Raw genomic sequence first — 10,363 nt, 5'->3', positions numbered from 1 at the left:
TATATATATATATATATATATATATATATATATGTATATGTACATGTGTATATCTTGAGATATGGCATGAAAAAGCTTCATGGGCCTGGAGAAAATAGCATGGCAAAGATAACTTGTTTTGTAATGTATGCTGGCAGAATCATGTGTGTCTTGATGATGGCTACATAAGTTCATAAATATACTTCACCACAGCTTGCACTATCTTATGTTTATTTGTTTTATACTCCCTTGTTACAGTTCCAAATATCTCTATGAAGATAGTTTCTATTTTGTAACAAGATGTGCTTATTGATCGATTATTCCTCCCTTTACTACAGTTTTAAGTATCTTGAGGAAGCATAACTTTTATATTTAAAAATAAGGTTTACTTTCTTACTTTTAAAACCTTTTTAGTTTGTTCTTTTCCAAAAACATACCAAAGATGTTGAAAAAGCTCTTTGCTCAAACAGCTTGAGATGTCGCACGTGTTAAATTGTTCGAATCATGTATTATCAGCCTTCACATTGAAAGAGAACTGATCATTCAGTTATGTGGTTTATCTGAAGGCATCAAATCCAGAAGCCTGGCTTTTGTTCGCCATGCACAAGAATTTCCTTCTCTTCTTAGACATGCTCTCCCCGCCATGAACTACTAACCTCCACTAACGACAAGATTGCTTGAATTCTTATGAAGTACTCTTCTTCAAGATTACATTAATAAAGCCTTTTCCTTCAAACTTGCAAGCCTTTTAATATAAGTCCACCCACATACAAGCCTACCCCTCTACCTAAAACTTACTTCTCTTGTCATATAAGCCTACAAGGAATTTATCAGTAGCTAATCACAATAATGAACATAATTATCATCACAATTTATGAACAAACCATCTTAATGAATCTCATTAACTCCCATCCTTGATGGGGGGTTATTATATTCTTGGTTTCGTTTAAAGAGTGATGGCATAATAGTGTTGATATTTTAATTGGAGTGCAATGTGATGGGCATTACTGTCACTAAAAATTATAATTTGTAGAGTAGGATAACCAAGAACACATGTGGATGCCACACACTTTCTTGAATTTTAACTATTAGAGTCTATTATTAAGCATCAAAGGTGTGATCCGACGGTCAATGCAATTTGATGAAAATTATGGGAGATAAGGGCTCAAAGCTCAATCAGGGTTAAAAGCTTAGGTGACTTCCTCCCATCTGCACAGGATTTAGTGGGAGAGTCTCTCGGTACCTATATTGGTGGGAGATAGTAAGTACCCAGTAATATAATCGAAGTATACATAATCTGGTCCGACCACCACTATTTATTAAAATAAAACAATATTTGTAGTTTTTCATTATTTTACTGTATTCAACATGCCTACGTAACTGTCTGAATGCACTAGCTTGTGGGTGAGGTATAACAATATGGCACTAGCTTGTGGGTGAGGCATAACAATAGGAGTGGAAGTGAACTCAGAAGAAGAGACCTTAGACAACCCAGAGATCATAGTGGATTTTTTCCGCTTCATCCAAACGTTTAGTTACTATCAAAGAGATAATTATTCACTCAGTTCATGACTTCTCCACAACTGATTGGGTCAGATTCAGAAATATTTTTCATTGTTTTTTTTAGAGAAACAAGCATATCTGGTTTCTCATTTGCTGTTGTGAAAGACTGTTTTCACATTACCTATGCAAATTTTCTATTTTCTTTTGGTTCTTTCTGTCGTTTGCTTGTGTATCTGTTGAATGGTAACCTTTCGCGCTTAAATAGCAGTTTTTGATGTGCAATCTTCTGGACATTGTTATATATGGTTCTACCCTGTGTCGCTGACTGGCATCTGCTGCTATTTTTCGTTTTTTAAGTCATAGAAGCTAGGTATAACTTCATCTTCAAGTTTTCCTTTCAAAAGGTTTGGAGCACATGTTTGGGTATCTGCTGGGATCCTACCAAATATTCTTGGGAAGCCACCACAGATTAAGTTTTTCCTAAGCTATTGTTTGTAATTTTTTCCCCTAGATGGCAGGCAGGGAGAATGGGGCAACTACTGTCTCTGCAACAATGTATCTTGCTTCGAAGGTGATGACTGCATCCCACAGGATTTTTCTTGTAACTCTTTTGTTTTTCTGTATTTTATCCGTAAAATTTTGTAGAAAAATCTTCTGCATCTTGTAGGTGGGTATTCCAGTATTTGTCACTGGCGGTATTGGAGGAGTACATAGGCATGGAGAGAACAGTAAGTGAATCAACACTTGTATATGTGCTTTGGTACTTCATAATCTGTGGTGATGCTAGAATGATGATATTGCTTGGTATCATCTGATTTTAAAATTAGAACGATAGCTTGCCGAATCTCTTTGAGCATTTTGTGACAACAGTTGGCAAAATAATATTTGATTCATAAATAAAATCAAGAATGGAGTTATGGAGGACAAGATGCACGTGAAGGACATTTTCATGTAGAGACTGATCAGTGATCAGCGGTGTCATCAATATGAATGCAGAAATGACACTAACCACACATTTTCATGTAGACTGTAAGTGATCAGCGGTATCGTCAATATGAATTAAGCAGGAATGACACTAAACTAGGGTGTCCAACTCCAACCTGTTACGAGGAGCAATATGGAGTTTCTTCTGATGATTATTTTACTTTTAGTTCCAAATATTGGCTCAATAATGATTTTCAACTTCGGTAAATTGCATAAGACCTAGTTAAATTATAGATGCTTAGAGTGTCCATCACTGTGGACTGTTTTCTCCTTAAATGGTCTTGGGTGATCCATGCCTTATGAGCTAGCTTTTAAGGTTGAGTGAGAATCAACATCCATTTTCTTAACATGATATCAGCGTTGGTGCCATCTCTGTTCTTAGTTTACCTGTTGTCCATAGTCCAAATTCCCAGACATCAGTGTGCAGAGGAGGGGTGTAATAGTGTCCCACACAGGTTGAGGGAATGAGTTATTATCTCCGTACCGGGTCTTGACAATTTTCACCGCATAAGCTAGCTTTTATGATTGTGTTAGATCCAATGTCATTTTCTTAATCTTATTCATTTCTCATGACTTTATTTCTCACATGGTAGTAAAGTTAGACCCACCCCTATTCTTGGTTTATCCAATGTCGGCCCCACATTATGCTGTCCACGATTCAGATGTCCTGGACGTATAGGGAGTTAGAGCGCCCGACATTGATTGAGGGAATTGACTATTGTCACCTTATATTGTGTTGGATAGAACTCACCTCAAGAGTTAGCCCCATGGTCCATTTCTTAACAAGGTGGATTATTAGGTTGCTTCTAATAAACTCGCTCTCTACATGGGTTTCATTTAGAGCATCTCTTGAAGCCCTTTTGTTTTAAGGTAGCAAGCTTTTCGTAATGAAATAAGCAACTTCCCTTAGCTTTCAACTTTTCTTCTCTTATTTGCATTTATTTCTTATTATTATGTTTGAGTAGTTCTTATGCATTTATTTATACAGCAATGGATGTTTCTTCTGATCTTACTGAGCTTGGAAATACTCCTGTGGCTGTGATCTCTGCTGGTATAAAATCGATACTAGATATTCCTCGAACACTTGAATATTTGGTTTGTACCAACTTCGTATTTAACATCAGATCTCTTATATATGATAATGGAGGACTTGGAAATTTAACTTTTTTTTTCCCTATCTTGACCTACAGGAAACTCAAAGAGTTACTGTTGCAGCTTATAGAACCGATGAGTTCCCTGCTTTCTTCACACAAACCAGTGGCTGCAAGGTTCAAATTTTGTCATCAACCCTATGATTTACTCCTGTTATATGTTTCAAACAAAGTGAACTATTAAACCAGTCATGGAAACCCTCCCAAAATATGAAAATCAGACCAACTTATGCTGGTGATGTAATTATCACAACTTATAGTTTCTTATGTAGTATGCCATCTTTTCGTTTTATGTCACTTTTATGGTGTGTTCCAAAAAGAATAACACACTCTTTAATTTTAAGCCTCTCATTTTACCCTAATGACATACTCTAATAGCCGTAAGAATGTCATTGCATATTTTAGACCACAAGTTTTAAGACTGCCTTTCGTATGGTATATTATATATTCAGTTTATATGTCAAAAGTCTTCCTTTCTTTCTCAAACACCCGGTGTACACCGCCTTCTTAAATGAAATGAAGGGAGTAGATTTCTCTATTGAACCATGAAAGAGTGAGGTTACATGCTGAAATGTGTTGCTCGTCAACACCAAACACTTAGATGGTCAAAATGTGGATTCTTCTTTTCTTTTAATTATTTTTATTCCTTCATTATTGGGAATGATGGGGTGGTTCACAAGAAAATGATACGGTAGGTGAATAGATTACTTTTTTTTTTGGAATGTTTGGATAACTTGTCATATAATTTCATTTAACATGAGATCATATTTTTACTTATATGTTTATAATCAACATTATATCATGTTTCTAATTGGTTGTCTTTGCTATAAAACTTAGGCGCCTGCTCGAGTAGAATCGCCGGAACATTGTGCTCGAGTTATTGGCAAGCAACCCTATACCTATTTCATCCTTGATTCATTTACTCGTTAAATATAGCGTATTTACTTCTATTCCCTAACTTTGACTGTAGATGCGAACATAAGACTTGAGCAGAAGAGTGGAATCTTGATAGCAGTCCCCATTCCAAGAGAGCATTCTGCTTCTGGAAGTTTGATTGAGTTGGCAATACAGCAAGCTCTCCAAGAAGCACGGTACGTATTCCGCTGTATCCTCTTATTTGCGGAAGTACATGGTTCTTTGCACCTCATTACCTATTTCCACATATTAATGTTGGGATGTAATTGCTAACTCAGAGAGAAGAAGATTACTGGCAATGCTGAAACTCCGTTCTTGCTTGCAAGAGTCAATGAACTTACTGTTGGAGCATCTCTGGCTTCAAGTATCCTTTAACTGATATTACTATACGCTGTTAAGTTTGCAGATCATTCGTTAAAATCTTGATAGAGAACGAGGAATGTCAATAAATTATTATCAATCATTTCCGCAACGCCACCTGAAATAGATCATGGCCTTCTGTTTAGTCCATCCTTTTAGTTTCCTTAATGAAGTTTCAGACATTGCTCTCGTGAAAAATAATGCCTGTATCGGTGCTAAAATTGCTGTTTCGCTTGCCCAGCTTCAAAAACGTAGTTACAAAAGGTTGGTGCACTCAAGATGTGTTGCCATTCTTTTGGTTACAACCTCAACTGGTTTCAAATTAGGTGACATGCTATAAAAAATTGGTGTTTTTACTTTTCAGGTAGTTATTCTCTTATATTGTGCTTCTTCGTATCAACTTAGCTAAGCATTTTAAGCTCGTTGAGTCTAAAGGAAGCAGCGGCTTTGACATATGCAGCAGAAACAGTGTTACTTATGGAAGTATGCAACCAAACAGAAAGTTCATGCAACATCTTTCCTTTATAATCTAGAATTCTGGTGATGTGAATTACTTCCTCCATTTCCTTAAGAAATTAGTTAAGTTTATTATTGTACCCTTATTTAGTGTTATCTTGAAGTTAAGGTTTCAATAAATGAACATAAATTAACTTATTTTGATTAATTAAATTGGCCAATTTGAACCCCTTTCACGCTCATGTCATGTCGAGGTACTGCAGAAAAAAACACAACAAAATCCGATCCAATTTATCGTAATCGATTAGTTAACATGTTGGTTAACCGTATTCTGAAACACGGAAAAAAATCATTAGCTTATCTAATTATCTATTGAGCCGTGCTTCAGGCGACTGGAGCAACCTTTGAAGGCACTCGACCTTGTTCATCCTTTCAACTAAGTATCCCGCTCATCATTCGTTTTTCTATGTTGGTCAAATTCATTTTTTCAAGGCTAATTTTGATAATCAAGGTATGATAGTCTTCAATCATGGAGCCTTTTTCTTTGTGAAGTCACCAAATTCTCCAATATGAAAAACTAGAATTCTTCAATTGAGTAAGGGTTTTCTACCATGTCGAGGGTCTTTTTAAAAATTGATTTACTCAATTGTTTTATGATCCATAAAGAATAAATTGAGATAATTACATGATTTTATGATGAATTCCCATGAACCCATGCCTAAGCCACGTTTTCTAGATTATGATAATTGAAACTGGGTTTTGAGTTACGAAAGGAGAACTATGGAACTATGCATGTTCTCGTGAAATTGATGTAAATATTTAAGTATGCTTTGAGAGTGAACTATCAATGTTGTTGTTGTTGTGTTGTGAAAGGTTTTCTCACAAAAAGGGATCTAAGGGGTAAATGTCTTCTCACCTAAAATGAATCAAAGTGAAGGATCTATATAATGAAAAGTAGCTTGGATTGGCAATATGACGTGCCTTTCCATGGATGATAAAGACAACTTAAGAATGAATATTACGTGGGATTTACACTTTGCACTAGAGGATATTGAGATGGAAGTTCTCCCATTTATAGAGGTTGGATTTCTAGTAGCAATATCTTTTTCCCATACCTATGTGTCCCCATAGAATGATTATCTTTGATATACTTTAGCTAGAGGATCCACATAAGCTAGTAGTTCATGGTATTATTTTGGCAAGTAAGTGTGGGGCATAAATCGAAATTCATGTTGATAACTTATGGTCTTATATGTAATTTTAAGGTAAATCTCCCACAATAAAAGCCAAGGCTACTTCAAGAAGTATGGCGAATGTTTTAAAATGTTATCTTGCATTGATCATGTTTTTATGATTTATTCTTTTACCTCATGTTTTATCTTAGTCATTGCATGTTTATGAAAATGTCCCTTTTAAGCATGTTTTAAAATGTTTTATGCAGGACTCTCATACTAAAGCGTTTTTTACTAACACATGCTCTTGCCTACATTTCTTATAAAAATGTAGGATCCGACGCTTTACGTTTGAACTTCCATGACTAAGGACTGTCAGTAGAGACTTGAGATTGGCGATTCCTGACACATTCGAGGACTGAGCCTTTATTTCATTTTGTAATTTTATTTCAGTTTTGAGCTTGATGTACAAGTTACGTGAGGAGAACCTCTTCTTTACTATATAGCTTTGAGATGATGTTTTGACTTTTTCTTTATTTTATAAACTTTATGTTGAAACTGTCTTTTGAGTCCTATACTTCTATCAACTTGTATAAAGAAAGGTAAGTGGCTTGTATGAGATTTTTTGGGGTCTTATACGTCATTTAATATAAGCGGCTACCTGAGCTCATGACATTTAAACTCTGTTGTTTGTATTATCTTGTATGGTGTAAGGTAAATGGCTAGTGTAGGTCCTCTCATAGTCTTATATGCCATGTCACGTCCACAATGTACTTTGGGTTGTGCCAAATTTGATATTTTCAAAGTACAAGGTTTATTAAGGTCGTAAAAGGTCTCTTCATAAGTGTGAAGTGCGCCACATAATGAATGTGGGGCTATATTATGTTTAGTAAACTCCACTTCTTTCATTACTCTGAATTTATGTGACATAGATTAACTCTATATGTCTCTCTTTCTTAATCCCTATCCGATGCTTTTCAGGATATGGCCACTTGAATGGTATGTGCTAGGAGGAATGCGGTATAGAACGTGAAATGAGAAGCTACTCAGGTTCCCATCGACTCTTTTGCAAAGAAGGTGACTAATGCAGAGTTTAGTGCTTCTTTTTACATATTGGCTTAACCTATGACAAATCAATCCAATAGGGAGGTTGTGGTCCCCGTGAACCCAAATTTGCATACAATAGTAACTAGAAGAGGGACTTCACTAGAAAGAATCTTGTGGAGTTTCATGTTTCCATGTTTGAGAAAGATCTTGAAGAGCTCATTCACGTAGTTTTTTTGGGGTTTATAATTGTGGGAGTTAAGCCGGTGGAATATGCAGAATTATCCTCTTATGAACTTAAGGGTGTTGCTAAAGTAAGGTGCAACCAATGGAAGGAAGGGAAGGTCGTTAATGCGGGTTCTCCTAATTGGGACAAATTTAAGGTCACTTTATTTGATAGGTTCTTTCCCCTTGAGATGAGGGAGTGATTAATGTTTCAAGGACACTTATTCCACTTCTAAGCATCAAAGATCATTAGTCAGTATAATACACCAACTAAATGAGTTGGGTCCGAATCTCACATGGAGTGATACTTGTTTAAGATTCAAGAGTAAAGTGTGAATATTCTCAAATCAACCATAGAGATAGACAGTTACGAATAAAAACATAATCAAATTAGGGGTGACGCGAATGTCAAATAACATCGGGTTTTGGTTTGTAATTATCAACTACAACAACAAAAAATAACACCATAATAACAATAATGAGACGGGTTCTTGGGATGTGATTTGATTATAGGCTAGTGTATAAAAATGGGTTAAGCTAGACACTAAAGGAGGTAAACTTTCTCTCAAACAATTTACCATGAATTGGGTCAATTTCTCTCGAACATCGACATGCATAGAACATAAGAAGAATCTACAGCTTAGCCCATTAACTCTCTCGAACTGAATTTGTGGAAAGATGTTTAGGATTCACTCTCTCGATCTAAACCATGACAACCTAATACCCACGGACCATCAATCAATAATCTTGGTTTTAAAACATATTTCTCGAGCAAGCCAAAAATGAAGGTAGAACTGTATTTGCAACTACAATTCTATAAATTAACATAATTGATCATTGAAATCACTTCTAAACAGCATTTGAACTAACAAGTAGCAATACTCATTAGCTAAATCAACCCATAATAACATATTTACACCCCATGAAATGGGGTTTCAGCTAGACATCATAATAAGATAAAAAAATCATTACCAAATTTTGTTTCCATTAACTAGGTAAGATTATTTCGTCTATACAAAGGTCCAAACTGAATAATATCAAAGACCCACTCCTAGTTTCTAAAAAATGAAAAACTTTAATTCTTCGAATTGAAAATTACTATAGTGAATACGATAGATCCTCCTCTAACTAAAATGTTCAAAATATATTTATACTCGCCAAAAATATGTTGCAAAGGGTCGTTTGGCGCAGTAAGTCAGGCTCGCCGATCCACCCTTTTGTCAGTTCCATCGCCTTTTTGCTTTGGCATTCAACATCAACAAGTTATGTAACATTGGGCGATCCAACACTACATCACAGAACCACTCGGAGACACACTGACCACTCTTTTCTCTCGCAAATTTTCTTTTCTCCTTCAGGGATTGGTATATTGGAACTTTAGGGAGATGCTGGCCATTTGGTGACTCACCAAAGGGATTTGGCGATTACCAGACCTTTAATTCTTCGTTCTTTCGGCTTGCTTATTCCTTTTTGCAACTAGTGCTCATGCTTTGTTCCTCAATCAAAATACCTGGAAATCAAGAATTTTACATCAATTATTGGAACAAAATAAGCATTTGAGGAAACTAAATCTATCAAAATAAAGCCTTAAATGAGTCCAAATCTCGAACTCATTAATACCCTTAACTTAAACATTTGCTTGTCCTCAAGTAAAACTAAAGTTCAAAAATTCAAAAAGGATGTCTCAAACATTGCTACATAAGATTCAATCATGAATGCAAACAAAAAGACTCAACTTATTCATGCAAGGATCAATTGTGCACTCAAATATTCAAGTTGTGACTCACAATTATCAAAGATTCTCAAGCTCACAATACTTGCTTGAAATACAAGTTCAGGCTCAAAAAAAGGTACTCAAATTCCCTCACACAAAGAGTGATTTCAAATTCACACAATGGTTCAATAATTTATTGTCACGCCCCGAGCCTACACCCTGGACATGGCCGGAACATAGAGACAATTGTTGGCTCCAAGTGAATCCTTGGTCTAGCTTACTTACTTAGCAGAACAATTAAAGCATTAAAAAAAGATTTCAATTGCTAAACAACTTAACTGCCTCAAACTGCACTTATATTGATTTAAAAAAATAATCATTTAATTTAAGCCAAGTGGCAACTCAAATCTGTACATAAGCCAATAAAAATAATGACGAATGGACTAACATCTGACTTACTATCTAGGAAGCCTATAATAACAGATATGGATGTTAGGACAAGCCCCACAACATCCTAATGAACTGAAACTAAAACTGAAAGCAGTAAAATGAATACTCCGAAATTACAAGGAGGCTCACCAACTGACTCTAGGGTGCTCAACTGGATCAACGGTGCGCTGGAATATTGATCCTAGTTACCTGCGTCTGCATCATAATACAATGCGGGCCAACTGGCATCAGTACATTAAATGTACAAGTATGCAAGTTCGAATGCTAAAATACAATGTAGGCTTAAAGGAGATTCTGAAAGAAATACTTACCTTGTCTCTTCTCAACTCATGAATACTTATCTAAACCCATTTCATCATAAAATAGTTTAGAAACATGTGTAATATAAATAAAAGTTGTTTAAAACATGG

At 35.6% G+C, this 10,363-nt stretch overlaps 1 protein-coding gene across 2 annotated transcripts in view; it reads left to right on the top strand.

The window, feature by feature from the left end:
• LOC107003055 (pseudouridine-5'-phosphate glycosidase) overlaps positions 1–7,081 on the top strand; it is a 9,852-nt gene extending 2,771 nt beyond the window's left edge. The window contains exons 5-14 of one of the 2 annotated variants that reach the window (XR_001454596.2): positions 1,994–2,053; positions 2,150–2,210; positions 3,455–3,561; positions 3,657–3,734; positions 4,455–4,500; positions 4,588–4,708; positions 4,811–4,896; positions 5,072–5,156; positions 5,257–5,432; positions 6,855–7,081. Coding sequence is in view for 1 of the 2 variants with exons in the window: in XM_015201298.2 (XP_015056784.1) it covers positions 1,994–2,053; positions 2,150–2,210; positions 3,455–3,561; positions 3,657–3,734; positions 4,455–4,500; positions 4,588–4,708; positions 4,811–4,896; positions 5,072–5,156; positions 5,257–5,260 (648 nt within the window). In the remaining variant the exon portion in view is untranslated. Of the gene's footprint in view, positions 1–1,993; positions 2,054–2,149; positions 2,211–3,454; positions 3,562–3,656; positions 3,735–4,454; positions 4,501–4,587; positions 4,709–4,810; positions 4,897–5,071; positions 5,157–5,256; positions 5,698–6,854 lie in introns of those variants that run through there. The other variant, XM_015201298.2, reaches the window with a different exon arrangement.
• The last annotated feature ends 3,282 nt before the right edge of the window (positions 7,082–10,363 follow it).

Source organism: Solanum pennellii, chromosome 11, assembly GCF_001406875.1.
Source record: "Solanum pennellii chromosome 11, SPENNV200".
Lineage (NCBI taxonomy): Eukaryota > Viridiplantae > Streptophyta > Magnoliopsida > Solanales > Solanaceae > Solanum > Solanum pennellii.
This window is presented reverse-complemented; position numbering and strand designations above follow the sequence as displayed.